Source organism: Ailuropoda melanoleuca, chromosome 1, assembly GCF_002007445.2.
Source record: "Ailuropoda melanoleuca isolate Jingjing chromosome 1, ASM200744v2, whole genome shotgun sequence".
NCBI lineage: Eukaryota > Metazoa > Chordata > Mammalia > Carnivora > Ursidae > Ailuropoda > Ailuropoda melanoleuca.
This window is the reverse complement of record NC_048218.1, coordinates 71817134-71837539: the sequence shown is the minus strand read 5'-3', so window position 1 is coordinate 71837539 and position 20406 is coordinate 71817134. Positions and strand designations below refer to the sequence as shown.

The 20406-nt window shown below is 41.9% G+C and overlaps 1 protein-coding gene across 1 annotated transcript in view; it reads right to left on the bottom strand.

Annotated features, from left to right (window-relative positions):
- ATP13A4 (ATPase 13A4) overlaps positions 1–20406 on the bottom strand; it is a 129679-nt gene that overhangs the window by 84653 nt on the left and 24620 nt on the right. The window contains exon 2 of the mRNA XM_034671400.1: positions 12017–12190. Coding sequence (XP_034527291.1) covers positions 12017–12190 — 174 coding nt within the window. The remainder of the gene's footprint in view (positions 1–12016; positions 12191–20406) is intronic.

The window sequence follows — 20406 nt, the reverse complement described above, 5'->3', positions numbered from 1 at the left end:
CGCTATTCCTTATGTTCCACATATGACTGAAACCATATGATAATTGTCTTTCCCTGTCTGACTTATTTCACTCAGCATAATCCCCTCCAGTTCCATCCTAATCACTTTCTGCTTTGTATTCCCTTAGTTCATCAAGACCATCTGGAAGATAGGAACCATGTTTTATTGTCCCTTACACCCCATCCATGTGGAGAACTGTGACCTGCCTGGTGAGAGTGAATGAATGGGTGTTTGTCCATGACTGAATGCATGGATTGAAGGTGCCCAGATGTCATTGTCAAAAGGTTAGCACAGGTAGGATTGAAGGAGGTGCCTCCCTGCATGAGCCTAACTGAAGCCTCTTCCCTTGAAGTTCACGGCTGACTTCATCACAGAGTAAAACTAGAGTGAACAGCACCAGATTGAGTAACAGGTACCACAATGTGGTTATCTGAACGGGTAAATGCTATGCATAAAATCCACTAGGATTTTATTTCAGGAACTAGGAAGGATGGCAAGGGAAGTCCAGCCTGGGAAACAATTTGATGCCTAAAGAATGTAGGTCAGAGCTGGGAATTATCTCCACCAAACACACATTTGCTGGGAAGAGTGTCCCAGCTGATGCTGCGAAAGGACAGAGATGAGAAGATACACTTACTGTTGGAGCTAATCTCTTACACTGATTCTTCTCAAGAGAAGCCCACCTCCGTGGCTTTGCTCCTTCAGTTTCCTTAGCCTGGAATACATGTTATTCTTTACTTTCTTTAAGCCTTCACATAGCTAGACCCTAACCATCCTTTAGGGTCCAGCTCAAAGTTCACATCATGGGCATCTCTCTAATTTCTCTTTCCCCTGAACTATCCGGGTGCTTGAACCTCTACCTGTCACCCTATCACTCCTCTTGTACTGTGGGTAGTGACTGTATCTGATGGGTATCTGTGCTCAACCAGGCTTAACACAGCTTCTGAGAGACAGACAGAGACCAAGTTAGAGAGAGACAGAGAGGTAGGGTGGAGGTGGAAGAGGGGAAAGCAAAGCAAAGGGTGTGGGGAGGGAAGGGGTGACAATGAGGGCAGAGAAGCAAAGAAGGAGAAGGGAGGGGACAGAAGAAAAGAAGGTGAAAAACAATAGAAACTTGAAAGTTAAGGAATTAATTCTAAAAACTGCTAAACTTGGCTATTACTCTCATCAAATATATATATATATTTGATATAATATTTGATATTTGATATATATATCAAATTAAACCAGATTTGCATGAAGTTGCCTTCAGAGCCTAAAAATGGCTGAATATGGCTGAATTTCTAATGACTGAGCCACTGAACTGGTGGACAAGTTCTAAGTATTGCAGGATAGGCAACAATTCCATAGGACACACCTTGACATTGACATAGTTCAGCATTATATGAAAGCCATTATATGGCTTTGCCGTTGAGCATCTCAAAGGGAGTGTTGTTGTGAGGGGGTTTTGTTTGAATATCTAATAATAATAATCATAAATAGTTAACATTTATTTAGCACTTCTGTTCCAGGTACTCCATCAGTGAGGCTCAGACCGGGCCAGTCTGGTATGGGTAGTAAGGCCAGAACCGAGACCTGAAGCCAGGTCTTCCCACTCCAAATCTTGGCTCTTTCCTCTTTGTTTCAACAAGTTGTCCATGGTTTTTAGCTCATGTATGAAAATTACCATGAAATCTGCATCCTATAACAAATAGTGTCCAGTTTCTCACAATCTCTGCTCTCTTGGCCGCAGAGAATCTGATTCCTAAAACCAAGCTGTCACCCTTGTGTGACAGCAAACAGACCTCTTGATTACAATGCCTAAAAAGGGAATGGCAAAGTGGAACACTGGAACTCCCAAGTTCTCCCAGGTCAGTGTTAAACCAATGCACCAACTGCATGCCTTAGTCTAGATAAGTATGAGACCAAAATTCATCTACATGCCTCCATCCTATTACATCACTTGTATCATAATTAAATCAAAGGTGTTTGGATATATTTGCCTTTAAGTTTCTTTCTTACCATCCCTCTTATCTGCCAAACCCTATAACCCATAATTCTATACAATGCAAAGTATAAATCTTTTTTTTTTAAGAGAGAATGCATGGGTGCACATGTGGGGCAGGAGGTGGGGGGAGCAGCAGACAGAGCTCGACCCCAAGCTCAATCCCAACACCCTGAAGTCATTTCCTGAGCCGAAATCAAGTGTCAAGTGTCAGCCGCTTGGCCAACTGAGCCTCCCAGGCCACCGATATAATGCAAACTATAATTCTAGAGATCCAGTAAAGATACCATAGTGAGACAGCCATTTTTCTTAGAGTGGGTAATAATACCGATTTTTCTCTTGTTTACTGTTGTGTTAAACACTCTGTAAATTCATTCATTTTTTTAAAGAAATTTACCCAACCTTTTAAGAAAAAAAAAAAAGCAGGCAAAGAAATGGAGGGAAATATGTGTCAGTGTGAGGTGGTCATTCTGGATAACACCATCAACTTCTCCCAGCTTTTGATTTGGTGTTGTCCAACATGGAAAAAGCACACGTCCCTTCCTGAGCACATTCTGAGCAGATCTCAGTTCTGAACCATCTTGAAAATCAGTGCAACTCTCTTGAGCCTCATTTTCTGCATCCGGCAAGTGGGGATGAGAACACCGCATTTCATGGGTGCTTGAAGAATTAAATGCAATAATACATAATGCACGGGGTCCAAGGTCTGGCCCGTATCTGAGTGCAACAAATGCTCGTTGGCCTATGGCTCTGTGCCTTATTTTCTACAGCATGTTGTTCCCGAGATCTTCCTGTCAATAGGAGCTCGTTTTCCCTTTGAGGAAATGTGAGAGTCTCTGAGAGCCTTTCGATTTATTTTTCCTTTCTGAAGAAGAAGCAGTTTTACCTGGAAATGGCTATTCCACTTCACTGTTTCCCAGCTCTCTCAAGCAGTTAATGATTCATAAGAGACTTAAGGGTTCCAGAGGATGTACCACTTTAAATAACTGCTTTGTAATCCAAATAATCCAAACTGTTTGCTTGGCAAATCTAGAAGGGTAACACTTCAAGTCTCATTAAGCAGGCTTTACCTTCTTTTTATCAAGAGAATTAACTAGCTCAGTCCCTGAATTCTAACAGTAGAATTTAAAAGAATTCAGGAGTGCCTTTCAAAGAACTGAATGTACATAGGGGAACTTTGTTTGACCTGGACAGAAAGGGGTGGAGGAGAACCTGGGCATTTTTTATTTCCTGTGGCCTTGCAATTTCTGAACTTTGAAATGTCAGGTTAACTTTTATATTTGCACAAAGTGAGTGGCCTTGCTTATCTTCTTACAACTTTTTGTAAAACACATCTTATCTGTTGGAATTTTAAAGTAGTGTAATGGTCACTTTACGTTCATGCCAATGCTGTGACTGACCTTGTGTAGGAGTTTGCTACACAAAATGTACTTCTGAGCTTTCCTTCTTGCCAGGGCATCTGGGTGTCTCAGTCCATTAAGCATCCGCCTTTGGCTCAGGTCATGATCCCAGAGTGGACTCCCTGCTCAGTGGCCTGTCTGCTTTTTCCTCTCCCTCTGCTCCTCCCCCTGCTTGTGCTCTGTCTATCTCTCAAATAAATAAATAAATAAAATCTTTTTAAAAAATTAAAAATAAAAAAAATTTAAAAAGAAGAAGAAAAGTAACCTATTGCAAAGTTCCAAAGAGATATTAGAATGTCATTACTTTTCACTTGGACATGGATACACCACAATGTTAATGCATAAACTCTAGCTAAGATGAAGTACTTAGAGGATTATGGATAAGGTGATAAGAACTTACTTTTTTCAGGTTCTTTCTAAAACACTGTATTGCCTTTACCGACCCATGACTTTGGCAAAATACTATTCTTTCTACAATTAATTATCACTTTTTTCTTTCTTTTCCCCTTCTTGGTCATATCCATTGATACTCTTAATAGCTTGACCTCATATTCCCAAAGTTGCTTAGCTGGAAAAAGTTGACATTGGCTTTAATGTAGGATTTAGTTATAAAATAGAGAAAGTTCTGTGCATTGAAGAAATCTCACACTGATTATTGTCTCACTACTCTTGGGACATGTTCACCAAAAAAAGGAGGGGGTGGTATTGGTATGGAGAGTGGACAAAGCAGGGAATTTATATGACAAAGCAAGGGCTATAACTATGTGTGCATTAAAAAAAAAGAGGAAATCCTGAGCAATTCAGCATATACTTTTGGAGACATTAAATATTTTGTCTGTTTTCATGATCATTTTCTGAGGGAAGAATGGGTAGTGAGTTAGCTGACTAATTATCTGAAGTATCTGGAGATGCAGTGCATGGTAAGAAGTAACAAATAAAAAGTCAAAATTGGTTTTAAAAGTGTGTAGTAACCAAGGCCCATGGAATGACTACATGCCAGGCACAGATTTCATCAAAGCACCTTACACATACCCTCTCATTTCTTTCTCATGACAATGTGGCAGGTCCTATTGTTAGCCCCACTTAACACAAGAAGAGGAAGTGGAGGCAAAGTTGGGGGGTGGTGAGTAACTTGCCTGTTATGGACTGATTCCATATGTTGAAGCCCTATCCGCCAATGTGAGTGCATCTGAAGACAGGGCCTTCGGGAAGTAATTAAGATTAAGTGAGGTCATAAGGGTGAGGTCCTAATCCAATAGGACTGGTGCCCTTATAAGACAAGGAAGAACCAGACCTCTCCCTCTACCATCCTGAGAACACAGAGAGAGGGTAGCTGGCCATTTGCAAGCCAGGAAGAAAGGTCTCACTAGAAACTAATCCTGCCAACACCTTGATCTTGAACTTCCAGCTTGCAGAACTGTGAGAAAATAACTCTCTATTGTTTAAGGCACCCAGTCTGTGGTATGCTATTATGGCAGCCTAAGCTAATACATTGCTCAAAGTAGGTCAAAAGCAGTACTGGGAATGAAACCCAGGCAGTCAGGCTCCAGACTCTACTCTTCCATCATTTTACACTATTGCTTCTGCAGAGCCTGCTCACTGGCCAGGGGAAAATAAGATCTCCAGTTCCAACTCCAGTTCAGCTCTCGATAGAAGTTTTTCTTTCGGGGCTTACAGCTATGGGACACTAAACTCTTCTTTAAACTTCTGTATGTTTCCATCTGTAAAATGGGGAAAAAATAATTTCTACCAGAAAAGACCAAATGAGGCAATATATATGCCAATACCTCGTGAACTGTAAATCACAATACAGAATGCCCTGCATTAGTAATCACAACAGTAGGTACTAGCACAAAAATAAACACATAGACCAATGGAACAGAATAGAAAACCCAGAAATAAAACCCACAATTATATGGTCAATTAATCTTTGATGGAGGAGAGAATATGCAATGAGAAAAAGACAGTCTCTTCAACAAATGGTGTTAAGAAAATGGACAGCTATGTGCGAAAGAATGAAATTGGACCACTTTCTCACACCAACCACAAAAATAAATTCAAAACGTAGGACCTAAAGCCATAAAAATCCTAGAAGAGGGACACTTGGGTGGCTCAGTTGGTTAAGCATCTGCCTTCCAATCGGGTCACGATCCCAGGGTCCTGGGATCCAGTCCGACATTGGGCTCCTCGCCCAGCAGGGAGACTGCTTCTCCTTCTGCCTGCTGCTCCCCCTGCTTGTGCGCTCTCTCTCTCTGACAAATAAATAAATTAAATCTTAAAAAAAAAAATCCTGGGAGAGAGCACAAGCAGCAATTTCTCTGACATCAGCCATAGAGTAACATTTTTCTAGATATGCCTCCTGAGGCAAGAGAAATAAAAGCAAAAATAAACTATTAGAACTACATCAAAATAAAAAGCTCCTGCACAGTGAAGGAAACAATCAACCAAACTGAAAGGCAACCTAGTAAGTGGGAAAAGATATTTGCAAATGACATATCTGATAAAGGGTTAATATCCCAAGTATATAAAGAACTGGTACAACTCAACACCCAAAAAACAAATTATACAATTTAAAATGGGCAGAAGACATGAACAAGCATTTCTCTAAAAAGGACATACAGATGGTCAACAGACACATGAAAAGATGTTCAACATCACTCATCATCAGGGAAATGCAAATCAAAACCACAATGAGATATCACCTCACACCTGTCAGAACGGCTAAAATCAAAAACACAAGAAACAAGTGTTGGTGAGGATGTGGAGAAAAAGGAACCCTCATACACTGTTGGTGGGAATGTAAACTGTGCAGCCACTGTGGAAAACAGTATGGCGATTCCTCAAAAAAATAAAAATAAAACTACTCTACGATCCAGTAATTGCACTACTGGGTATTGACCCAAAAAATACAAAAACACTAATTTGAAAGGATATATGCACCCTTATGTTTATTACAGCATTATTTACAATAGCCAAATTATGGAAGGAGCCCAAGTCTCCATAGATGGATGAATCGATAAAGAAGATGTGGTACACACACACACACACACGCAGACACACTAGAATATTATTCATCCATAAAAAAGAATGAAATCTTGCCATTTGCAAACCATGGATGGAGCTAGAGAGTATAATGCTAGGTGAAATACGTCAGTCAAAGAAAGACAAATACCATATGATTTCACTCATATGCGGAATTTAAGGAACAAAACAAACAAGCAAAGGGAGATGAAAGAGAGAGAGAGAAGGAGAGCGACAAACCAAGAAACAGACTTTTACCTAGAGACAACAAACTGACGGTTACTGGGGAGGTGGGAGATGGATGGGTAAAATATGTGATGGGGATTAAAGCACACACTAAAAAAAATAAGTAAATAAATAAATAAATAGCCCTGTGTTATGAAGGATAATGGCTTAAAAACAATTTTCTTTTTTTTTCCCAGAAAAAAAATTTATTTATTGCTATTTAATAGCAGAAGAGTAAGGGAGAGTAGATAAAATTAGCACGGTATCTCCAGGGGGGATGCAAGGGGCTGCTTTGTAAAAACAATTTTCTTAACATAGAATCATTTCTGACAGGAGAGCCCACAGAACCTCAGGGTTCTCTGTCTGGATGTCTAAGGAAAAACCCCGTTGAAATAGGGGGTGGGGGAATGCTATTCAGAAGAGGGAATGTGTACCTTAAAGAAATATAATACTATCTTCTCTTACTTTCTCAACCATGACCTTTTGCTTCAGCATCTTTGTAAGAAAGTGCTGGTAAAAACCATGAGACCATTTATTACAGATTAAATTCAATTTATTTAATTGAATTAAATAAATACTGAGCATCTGCTGTGGCCATGTACTAGATGATGTGGAGAGTGAAAAGTAAGCCATAGTTACTATCTTCAAAAAGCCTATAATCTAATAAAAGAAAAACTATAAGAAACTATAAACTATAAAAAAAACTATAAAATGCAGCACAGTGGGAGGAAACTCTGGATTTAGAGGGTCAGAAGGCAGGTGCAAGTTCTTTGTCCACACTACTCCCTTTTCCTGGCCCATTTCCCGTTTGTCCCTCCCCACCAGCCACCATCACCTTTTGACTCATCATCCTTTGGAGCTTGGAAAGTCTTTCTTGACTTGGTCAAAGCCTTATCTTATAATCCTACCATAATCATGAACCTTTCCTAAGCAGCACTTATAACAATTGGATGTTTACATTTATTTGTGTAGTGATCTAATGAACTTCATGAGGTCAAGAACCTTGATTTGACTAATTGTTTTACCCCCCCACCCATGAGCTACCACTGTGGCTGGCACACAACCTGTGCTCATCAAATTTATGAAGGAGGGAAGGAGGGAAAGAGGAAGAGAGGGGTAGGAAGGGAGAAAGCCTGGGTGACATTTACTAGGTTAACTAGTGTGCAAGGTGTTATCTGTATCCTCATCTGTAAAGTAGAGACAGATGATAATGCCCACTTCCCAGGATTGTTACGGGAATTATATGAAATAGTCAATGAGATGCTATTTTACAAAATGAATAGCATTTTAATACAAGGCAGATTGCAAAAAGCATTATAGCAGTCAGAGGTGAAAATACAGAGCTAAAAGAGAATGAAGGGGGCGCCTGGGTGGCTTAGTTCTTAAGCATCTGCCTTCAGCTCAGGGAGTGATCCCCGTGTTTTGGGATCAAGCCCCACATCGGGCTCCTCCACTGGGAGCCTGCTTCTTCCTCTCCTACTCCCCCTGCTTGTGTTCCCTCTCNACCTGGGTGGCTTAGTTCTTAAGCATCTGCCTTCAGCTCAGGGAGTGATCCCCGCGTTTTGGGATCAAGCCCCACATCGGGCTCCTCCACTGGGAGCCTGCTTCTTCCTCTCCCACTCCCCCTGCTTGTGTTCCCTCTCTCGCTGGCTGTCTCTCTCTCTGTCAGGTAAATACGTAAAATCTTTTAAAAAAATAAATAAAATAAAATTTAAAAAAATAAAATAAAAGAGAATGAAGGACAGGTAATTAACTCGCCCCCAGAATCGAGGCAGAGAACGGATCAGCTATGGAGAAGGAGGTAGATGGCTGAGAGATGAATAGGTTTTCATAAATAGAGGTAGAACACCTATTTTCTATAGTCACTTTATAGAAAATGTGTGTGAGTTGACTCCTCACCAGAATGTCACTCCACTGGACAGGGATTTCCATCTATTTTGGTCATAGCTGTGTTCCCAGTACCTATAACAATGTCAGGTCCATGATGGGTGCTCCAGGGAGTATTTAGTGAATGAATAAATAACAGAATGAATTAAGAGGATAGAGAAGAGCAAAGAAATGTTAAGAGTAAAAGCATAGACAAAAAGTGTCTAGCTCCCTTAGGAAATGGTGTTGATGTGAGGCACCTGGGCTTGGAGAGACTGGGCTACAGAGGAGGAGGGAGAGATGAGTCAGGGATCCAGAATATGTGAATACAAACGATGGCTGAAGAGCATCCCGGGGAGCTGGTGGACTTTAATGCCATTTGCATGGCTGATTTGCAGGATTCCTGAGTTTTCTAACTAAAGCCCCTAGCACTGACATCTTTAGGAGAAACTGAAGGGAAATGTTCCCCATTAAAACACTGAAATGAAACACCCTGACTCAGCCTAGTAACCAATCATCACATTCTCCTCTGCACATCACGGCTCTTCGACAACATGTGACATATGACAGGGAAGGGGGGAAAAAACCGCATCTGTAATTATAATAAAGATGAAAACTATGGAAATTGTCAGGAGCATCTGAATTCAAAACACCAATGAATGTAAATTATGTTATTTGCATAGAAATGCGGTAACCCTACAGATATCGGTTAAAATTCGGAAGTAGATGAATAATGAATAAAGTACCACTTTTAAAATTGTAAAATAAAAGTATAATTACTCTTGTATTTTGGAATAATCTCACTTTTTGATGGGCTTAATAAGAGATGGAGAACTGAAAATAAACTGAGTGCTAAAGACTTTAGTCAGTACGTCATGCCCCCCCTTTTTTAATGGTAAGAAATGACTACCTAATCAGTATCTGTGATAATGATCTGTAATCTTACCAATGTGAAATTGATGATAAATACCAAGTACTGATTTTTTAATAACATGAAAAATAGACATACAACACATTTTCACGTAGGAGTCTTCTTTGCCCTCCCTAATGGGAAATCTTTATAGTGCAGCTATCATAATATAATTCAAATAGAAAAAATTTAAGGTGTCATTTAATGCAAATAACCTAGCCACAACTTTTAAACTATTGGTGCCCAAAGCTTATTTTTATGTAAGGCTCAGATTGTTAGAATGTTTGATATAATTGAGTTCTTGTCTAATTACATAAAGACTAATTTAGAGCCTCATTTATTTGGAGAGTCTGTGGCATAGCAAATCCATTTAAAATGACACATAAGAGGAGGTAATTAAAAATTAAAGTTGATATCAAGATGAAAAAGGCAAGATTGAAGCTGGTTTAGACTTCTCTGATTAGTTGTAGAGGGCAGTGAAATGGGCGAGGGGCTTAAAAGGCTTTGAAAGGGGCTCATGGGTGGCTCAGTCGTTAAGCGTCTGCCTTCAGCTCAGGGCGTGATCCCAGGGTCCTTGGATCAAGCCCCGCGTTGGGCTCCCTGCTCCACTGGGAAGCCTGCTTCTTCCTCTCCTACTCCCCCTGCTTGTGTTCCCTCTCTCTCTGGCTGTCTCTCTCTCTGTCAAATAAATAAATAAAATCTTTAAAAAAAAAAAAAAAAAGGCTTTGAAAGAGACAAAGAAAGAGGAGGAAGCTGGAACACAGAACCCTAAGGCACCAGTGCTTTTTAACATTGTTCCAATATGTATCCAGTTACAAAATTGGCCCAATACAACCAGGAGAGGTGACCTTCCTGACCATAGATGAGTACTGGGGATTCGCAGGCACTAGGCCTCTTTCCCATGGCCCCCATCCCGGAAGGGAATGCTCCTGGCTAAAAAGGGGAGGACACAGCATCCAGACTAGCAGACCGTTCCATGTGGCGCACCTAGTCTATAGCAGGCCCTTCTGTAGGGCAAGCTCCCGGAGCTGCTACAGCAGTGATACATACATGCACACACACTCACAACTAAAGTGGTCTTTGATCATGTATTTTACAGTTTGCAAGGAGCTTTTCCATACGTAACCTCACTTCATCCTCACACCAGTGCAAGCAAGAACAAGCACTTTTCTTAGGCCTATTTCCCAAGTGGAGAAATTGAGGTCCTGCCAGGTTAGGTAACACTCCCAAGGTTAGGTGTCACACATCTGGGGTGCTAGGACCTCTTGACTCCGAATCCCAAGCCGTACATTCATTCCCTGTTGGTTGACAATTTGTTTATTTCTCTTACTGGATGTTTCTTTCTCTTTTCTCACTCTTCATTTTCCCTTTACACACTTCCGCCTCCAGTTCTCTCATTTCCTCCCTTCCCTTACCATTTTCTTGCTCATTTCTTCCTCTTCCTATTTGTGCCATGACTCTGACAGCAATCTCAGAGAGTACAGTTTGGCCAGCCAGCCATTCTCAGATCCAAAGAGTCTGGTGGTATACTCCGAAAGGCAGAAAGCTTTTCTGTTCCAGAAATTGTTTCTGCAGCAGCAAGAGCATTGCCCTCTGAGAACGATAGTAGAACGTGGGAGAAGGTGCCTCCTGTTTCGTGGTTATAAGACTTATTGCTATCCTCCCCTCTTGCAGCATTAAATAGTGTGTTTATCTAGAGAGCTTGCTATATATAAAAAGAAGCTCACAGCCCAGCAGAGGTTGATTTATCAATAATTTGGTTGTCATTCTGGGTCATTTGGGCTGATGCATTGTGAGAAATGCTCACTAAAATCAGCCAGAGATGGGTCATTCTGTGAGACTGTATTATGACGCCCATCCACAGGAATAGCCATTTCAACCTGTCAGCCACCACATACTGATGGAATCCCCACCACATACAGGAACTAGGGATGCAGCAATTAGCAAAACAGAAATTATCTCTTCCTTGTGGAGCCGACAGTCCATCAGGAACAGGAACGACACACGTTGCCTAAGTGTAACAAATGTTAGGAGGAAACGTTAGCTGAGCCAATTCAGGGAAACTCACCTAACACCAGGACCCTGTATTAATAGAAAGAGACAATGAGCTCTGAACAAGATGGCTGCTTTTTTTTTTTTTTTACCCTAGCATATCTGCAGGATGCAACACACTCCTTCAAAAATCATGGCTTTCTCAAATCAGCCGAAGACAGCACCCTCCTCAGAGGGGTGCTCCCCATCTCCTCCCTACCCCTCTCCATCCCTTCCTGCAGAGTTGCTCCAGGGGGACTAGGATAGGTATGACACATCGGGACATGGGGGATGCTTCCATGTGAATTTTGTAGCTTGGAGCCTGACTTAACTACTTCACATTACCCGTTACTTTTAGCCATTGAGATGGTTATTCAGGCTCTAATATTCCTAAGACTCACAAGTTTAAAAGGAATACCCTGTGAAGTAGGTCTTCTTAATGAAATCCCACAATACACAAATTATTGAGTTCTTGGTAAATAAATGCACGGCTGTGAGGGAACTTGCCGTGTGCACATCTACCCATAGCCATTCTGTAATGAGATGTCCAGGAGAAAGGGCCGTCAGATACACACTTACCGTAGTCCTCAGCAACACGACATCTGCCTCTTGCAGGGAACACGGGACACAATTTGCCCACACATGCCAAGCAGGTCTCCAGTAAAACACCAAGGGAAGAATCCCAAATGAGAAGATGGATCCAGCAAGACAGAGGGTTTTCCGGCAGCGCTGGGTCCGGTAGCCAAATATCTCCTGGGGAAGAACCAAAAGGACCCCAAATGTTGATTAAGCACAGTAAATAGCATATGAACCAATTGGGACTTTGGTGATAAAACTGGGGGCGGAGAGTGAAGAAGTTGAGGAGAGACTGAGAAAGTGGAGAAGAATCCCTAACGAAGTACCACGTGATTGTAGGCCTCCAGAGAGTCGCAATCAAACTGGGAAACTCAGTTTCTATAATTCAAGCACCTGGCTACCCTGTGCCAAACACTGTGCTAGGTGATACGTTATCTTTTTTTTATTATCATTACGTTATTTTAGTTACCAGACAGTACATCATTAGTTTTTGATGTAGTGTTCCATGATGCATTGTTTGCGTATAACATCTTAAGTCTCTTGAGCATTCCCTGAATAGGATACTAATTCCCTCATTCATAAATGATAAGGCTGTGCTCAGAAAGCCTGAATGGAAAGACCTGGCCAAGGTCACAGGGCTAGGAAGTTCTGCTTCCAGATCAAACCCAGGTTTGATCCACAGCCTTCACAGACATGGCCATGAGCTATGTGATGGGAGGACCAGATGACAGCAACAACCGATGATTCCCTTGTCTGGGACCAGCAGCCACATGGACAGGACAGAACCAGGCACCAGGCCTTGAGTGTGGAGTCTGGTTGTGATGAAAGGGTTTGATCCACAAGAGGATGAATAACTAAGTGCGAACCTGCCATCAGGGGCTTGTGGTGGAGCTGAGCATTCCCACCCTCCACCCTTGTTCAGTTGCAAAAAGAATTTTACACTATGGGAGAAAATCCGTAGGAACTATTCAGGTTATTGAGCCCTTGCTGTGAGCTCGGAAGGGATCTGAGACCCCGGATGATACAAATATGAGCAAGATAAGAGTCTTCTAATAAATTTATAATCTGGACAATCTTTTTCTTTCCAAGTATAGCCTGAGACAGAATGGAAAGCCAGCCCTGAAGTTTGTGGCCTCAGTCCCACAGTTATATCACACAAAGTTAAAGGTGTGTGTTATACTGATTCTCACGGCCAAAACTGAGAAGTCAAGTATCTTGGTTTAAAGCACATTCTCTGGGCCAAGTCACGTTGGATTCAAAGCCTAACTCTGCCACTTCCTGGATGTGACCTTGAGCAAGTTATTGAGCCTCTCTATACCTCAGTTTCTCATTAATATGGGGGTGGTGATAGGACCCACTTCACAAGGTTATGGTAAAGATTAAATGAGTCACCGTGTGTAAGTGCTACGAATGCATTTATTGCCACTGCTGCTCATGCTGCCGGTACTGCTTCTTCTCCTGCCATTTAGCCATTTCCCCAGAAGTAGACCTGAAATCCTACCCCTCAGCTTATTGGCATTGAGATCTAAGAACTCCTAGTGCCAATAGTTCTGCTCCTGCTACGATTGCCTATTAGGACAACAAGGGAGCTGGAACATGCAACTTTAAATCAGCCACCTTCTCTGTCTCACTTGATAAAGACTACGTTATCAGAGGGGTTTCTGTGATCCTTGACTGAAGGCTGCTTTCGTGCGTAATTTGGGGAGGAGGGGCCTTCCTCATATTAGCAGTGCATGCAGGCGTTGACTGTCTGCCTTAGGTATTATCCACATTTGGCATGCCTTGGATACAATGTTCACATTAACTCAGAAACATAAGCCCTTGGCTGATTTTGCAAACTAGAATGTCTATCTTGACATGAATCTTATTTTGTTCCAAACTCAAGCTCTTGCTTGCTAGCTTCCAAGCCCAGAATGGTTCTGCTCCTTCATCATTCCTGAAGCAATGCTTTGTTGACCCTACAATGAGCAGGATCCCAATCCTAAATCTCATACCTGTGCTGAGTCTACCCCATCATCTTTTCCCATGTGCTTTTTTCTGTTCCTACACTTTGGAACAGGTCAACTTCTACCTGACAACCCAGCCATTGTATTATATTTTTTGAATGTTATATTTAAAATTTTCCTTATATTGTCCATCAATTGAGCCCCCCATGTAATATGTCTGAGTTATGCCAATTCTAGAAGCACAAATATCCTTATTACCATGCATCTTTTATGGGCTATGCAATGAGAGCCCGCTATAGTTTCCAAATTATTTTCATGTTTATTATCAAAATAATGTAAGCAGGAATTATTATCTTCAATTTCCAGCTAAGAAAACTGAAGTTTAAAGTTATTACATATAATAGATATGATTAGCAACTTTTATTGGTAACAATGATAGCAGCCAACATTTATTGAGCACTTCAAAGCCCTTCACCAAGCACTTTTTGTCTACTCTCCCATCTAGCTGAAAGAGATTAAATAAGTTTCTCAAAGCATAGAGCTCATCAGTAACTTTAAACTAGTCCTCCGGTCTAGACCTCTGCAGCACAGGGAAGATAATGTGAGCTGGTCATTTCCACTCTAAGGCTCTTCATTCTGCCTTGGATTTCAGTTCAATTTAACAAACAATTTTTAAGTGTCCACCAAAGAGCAGACATGTGCTAGACACAGAGATGAATGAGACAATGCCTCTAGCCTCAAGGAGCTCATTTGTTTAATGGAAAGAGAGACACGTAAACAGATAAGAACAAACATTTTTAAAGCAATAAAAGGGTTACATAGAGGAATGACTATATAAATTGTCATCTGAATTGGGTGCTGTTAATAAAAACACTGTTACAGCAGTAGACCAGAAGCGTCACAGTCAGGCCAGGTGAATATCCCCTAGTTACACCAGATTGTTGCTTTCAAAGCTGGCCTGCTCTCAGCTCTGTGGACACTGCATCAGTTAGTAACTCATGACCAATAATCCATTGCCAAACTTTTAGTAGAAAGGCTAGAATAATGTGGACAAGGAGTGTTCAATTATTGCTTATTGAAGTGAGTTGAATTGTACTGACTGGAAGTAAATTGCATTGCAGGGACTATTAATAGATACTGGATTTAAAATTGCAAAAATTAGCATGGTGCTGTTTGTTATGACCCTGTAGCAGTTTACTTCCTACATTAGGGAGTGCCTCCCACGTCCCTGAAAATGCTTGAGAGAGCCATCCTGCTTCTCTGCACTCCACCCACCCTTACCTCCCACAAAAAGGAATCAATCAATCAGCCACCAAAAAAAAAAAAAAAAAAAAAAAAGGGGGGGCCGGGGGGGCTCAGTTGTTAAGGGTCTCCCTTCGGCNGTTAAGCGTCTGCCTTCGGCTCAGGGCGTGATCCCGGTGTTATGGGATCGAGCCCCACATCAGGCTCCTCTGCTGGAAGCCTGCTTCTTCCTCTCCCACTCCCCCTGCTTGTGTTCCCTCTCTCACTAGCTGTCTCTCTCCCTGTCAAATAAATAAATAAAATCTTTAAAAAAAAAAAGAGACAGAGAGGGAGAATATTGAGAAAATGTCAAAAGACTATTACACTCATGGCAGTCTACATGCATTATGAAATAGCACACTGTCCCTTTCTTTATCTCCCCTGCTACACACAGATTCTTCCGTTCCCTCTGTCCCTGGAGATCTAGGTCCTTCACATTTTTAAGGGCTTACTGATTGGCTACCAGGTGTCTAGGTCTTCTCCTCTGCAGAGCCCCTATACTCAAGTAGTCAAACTGATGCTCTCGAAAGCAGTGGTTTCAAGTACCTCAGGCAACAGACCCCCTTCAGTCTTAGGCCCTATCACGAAAAAATATACACAGATGCATACAAATAGACTTCTCCATAGAGATTCAGGGAGTTCCCACAGTCTAGGTAAAACCCTGCCCTGGAAGGTTCATAAGACTGAATCTAAGCTGATCTTTCCAGAGGTTACATTCTATACTTTTACTTAGGGCCCGACACTAGGTGAGCATTTAATGAGCGTAGAGGTGTGAAGACAATGCTTCTGGAAATGCACATGAGAGGGTGATGAGAGCAGGACATTGGCTGACTCCAGGGAGCTTCAAGGTAATATCATCACCTGGGGGCTCACCAAGTCCTGAGAGTGGCTCTCAGCCTTCTAGACCCAGAGCCTGCTAGCAGAACTCCCCTCACAGAGAAGATTCAAGATCACCAGGTCAAAGAGATTGGTTGGAATAAGAGAGTGAGATGTATGTAACCGTCACAAAACCAGATGAATACATGGGTAGGTATTAAGGGTTTGTTCTCTTCCCAACAGCACCGTCTCTGGGCATGACTGTCCTGCCGGTGGAACTTTATGCAAGCATAGTGCTTAAAATGGGCTCTGGACTCTTCTCTGACCATCTCCCACAATGACTGACATAGCTTCCTTAAACACTGTTATTCATTCAATCAAAGTACAGTCAAATGCCATTAGCCTGGGAGCCATTTATTCTGTTTAAGACAATTTTACTGGCTCCATTAAATATTTGAAAGTTTAAGTGATTTGTTTTTTAAAAGTTTATCTCCCTTAAGATAATATTTTTTCCTTTATTTGCAAATTTGGGGTGTGAAGGGAATGTTTCACTGTACTAACCTGTACTAAATGAATGCAATTTGCATCACTGTATCCCCACCACACACCCTACTCCAATTTCTACCTCAGTAGTTTCTTACTTGACACTCTTTAATGCTGAAGGATGATTTCACAAGGGGCCTTTAAGTTCATTTGACTTCTAGATCAAAGTGAGATATTCTCAACCTGAATGACCTAATCCAGAAATCTTAAACTGGAGGCTCAAGAAGAATGGCCTACAGACAGGTTTCTTCTTGGCCTGGTAAGCATTTCTTAGAACTTTATAGTGGTCCTCCAGTTACTTTCACATAACACTCTGATTTCTAGTTTTCTTTAAAATAAATCAGAAATCATGACAGCACTATACCCACATTCTTGTACCAGAAGAATAAGCTGGAGAGCACCAAATAACCCAGAAACTATCCCAGCACCTTTCGGTGAGAGAGAGGATGTGGCCCTGCAGTACATTCCTACCATGGAATCTTCAGACAAATCAGCTCCAGCAATACTCCACCATGTGGATGACTCTTAGTGACCTACTAGTAAGTGACAAAAGTCAAGGCAAACACTTACATAAGCATGGAAACATTTTTACAAAGATAAAAGCAACCAAAATTTAAAATGTATTTTTTGGTATAGACTTAAATAGAAGAAAGCAAGGAATTGATGAAGCGAGGAAAGCAAAGCAAGGAATTGATGAAGACATGATGCAGGACAATGGTCACCCCCACTGAGGCAAGGCAGGACCACATTGTCAAATGTAGGCTATTGTCAAGGTCCTAGCTTTTGTTGGGGGTGGTGGGGTCATCGCGTTATTATAAAGAACCAATTAAAGAGCTAACTGAATTAATGCAGCGCAGCATTGACAAGTAATGAGAGTGTCATGAACCAAGGATTATAGACAATCTAATTGTGAGCACCTGAAGGAAAAAAGGAAGAAAGAATTGATCAGAGTAAGAGATGCCCCCCTTTAAACGAGCAGGTACTCCCCTATTTCTCATGGTGCCTGCCATGCTTTCTCTTTTCCTCCACACTGAGCCCGTATGTCAGATTCATTTCTCATCTCACTGGGCCTGCTCATCAGAGTTACAACGTCATCCTGTAGACCAGCGGTTCTCAACCGGGGGTGACTCTGCCACCACAGGACATTTGGCAGTAGCTGGGTCATCCTGTAGACCAGCGGTTCTCAACCGGGGGTGACTCTGCCACCACAGGACATTTGGCAGTAGCTGGAGACATTTTTGGTCACTCTCAATTAGGTGAGAGGTGATACTGACATAGCTTCTAGAATGTTATTAAATGTCCCCCAAAGCAGTTAAACATCTCACAGTGCAGAGGACAACTGTCCCTCAATCTCCACAACAAACACTTCTCTGGCCCCAAACAACAACTCCGAGGTTGAGACACCTGAGTAGGTATTGGGTTTCCCCACCTAACCTAAGCAGGTCTCTAGGTCCTAGTGCCTCGGATGTCCTCCTCGGCACTCAGAGGAGAACTAGAGGATTTTGATACTGAAATCTATGGTAAAAAAGGATTCACACTTCACGCCAAGTGCCCCCTAAGATCAGTAGTGGAGGCAGCAGCTCATTTTGCAGATAAGGAAATTGAGTGCTAAGAGAGAAAGCAAATTGCCCTTGTAGTCTGCACCTGCCTCCCTCCCCCAACTAAGCCACTCTCGTACCACCTCGTTCTGCCCTGGCCACACCAGCCCCAGTCACAGAGCCCATTCCCGCCTCAGGATCTTCCCATGGCTGGCTATCGCTCGTCTGTGGAAGCCTCCTGTAAGTGTGTTCTTCTCAAAAAGGTCTTAGCCAATCTCCTATGTAATGATAAGCCCCTGATCTCACCCACTCTTTATAAATCTTTTTTAGAATTTTCACAATTTGTACTTAGTATTTTTTGCTTGCTGCTCCGACTCCCTCCTTTTCACCCCCCACAAGACTTTAAGTTCTATCAGTTCAGGACCGTTTCAAGTTTGTTTCCTCCAATATGTTTACCCAGCACCTGGCACATTATCTGCGTGTAGTAGGCACTCAGCAAATATGTGCTGAATGAATGAACAAATCAGTGAGTGACTGTACTAAAGAAAGAGGGGAGGAAGGAAGGAAGGAAGGAAGGAAGGAAGGAAGGAAGGAAGGAAGGAAGGAAGGTCTGGAAGGTAATGAACCCTTACTCTTCTTGTTCCTAGCCCTAATTTAACTGTATCCATTTCTTGGATTCTCCAAAAATTAAATCATCCCAAGGCATGGGGAAAAGGGAACGTGAACAACCTGAAGATACTGCTCTACTTTGGTCATTAGGAAATGTACTTGCATCACACTCAAGTTAATCTTTAAGGCTAGGTTTTTGTTTTTTTTTTTTTAAAGATTTATTTATTTATTTGACAGAGATAGAGACAGCCAGTGAGAGAGGGAACACAAGCAGGGAGAGTGGGAGAGGAAGAAGCAGGCTCATAGCGGAAAAGCCTGATGTGGGGCTTGATCCCATAACGCCGGGATCACGCCCTGAGCCAAAGGCAGACGCTTAACCGCTGTGCCACCCAGGCGCCCCTAAGGCTAGGGTTCTTAAACAAGCTCTTTCGTTTTTCTTTTTCTTCTTCCTTATTGTCTGTCTCAGGGAGTTGAGAAGATGCTAAAAGTAAAACTGAGTCTCACGAACTCTTTACCTTCAACAGAGGCAAAACAAGGGCCTGGGCTACAAGAACAANTAGGGTTCTTAAACAAGCTCTTTCATTTTTCTTTTTCTTCTTCCTTATTGTCTGTCTCAGGGAGTTGAGAAGATGCTTAAAGTAAAACTGAGTCTCACGAACTCTTTACCTTCAACAGAGGCAAAACAAGGGCCTGGGCTACAAGAACAAACTAATTTGGACCTCTGCCTCCAGCCTCCTTCTCTGGACCAAAAGGTGTGCTCACAATTACCTGTGAGTGAACTATGCTAATTTCCCAGTCTGGAAATCCCCCTACCAAAAAAAAAAAAATTTTTTTTTAAAGTATATATATGAAATGGATAAAGAAAATATGACTACATCAACTAAAAAGTGACTTTGTAAATAAAGAAATGTATCACTACTTAAAGCTGAGTACAACTTTTATTAACAAGGTTGATATCCATTAACTCATGGCAAGCTTGTGCCTTGAGGGGATCCTTAGGAGCCTAGTGACCTGGCCACCATTCACTATCCCATGACAAATAGTTGGAATGTCACTTCATTTCATTCCCAGCTCTGGATTCTCACTTCTCTCTCATTCCTAGCTTTGGAATGTCATCTCTCTGGCCATGGACTCCTGGTTCTCTTGCTAAAGCCTTCCTTTACACAATTACTATGGGAAACAGTGGAATGATACCTGTGTCAGGTGTCAGGCCCCAGAACTGAGGAACTCATCATAAAAATGTTTAGGAGCTACCTCCCAGCATAAAGTCTTCAGGTGTCTTTCCTGAAGTTCGACTCAAATTGCCCACTCTGTCTAAGGCCATGGGTAAAGTAGGTCTGCTAGAGATAAGTTTCCCACCCTCCAGGGGCTGACAAGGGAGAGGATGAATTAAATAACTTAGTAATTAATTAATTAAAATATAATTCTGGGCAGAAAATATTAAGAGTCATCTGAAAAACACTGGAAGAAAAATGCTGTTAGGTTCAAAGAGATGAGGATGTCCAACTGAGATAATAATTAGGAACGCTTTCCAGGAGCCTCATTCCTGGAGGTAGACTTGGAGAGGATTGGAATTTCAAGAGTCAGGAAACGAGGGTAGAAGAAAAGTCACTCCAATTGGAGGAAGTAGCCCGGAGCAAAGGTGTGGAGTCTGAAAACA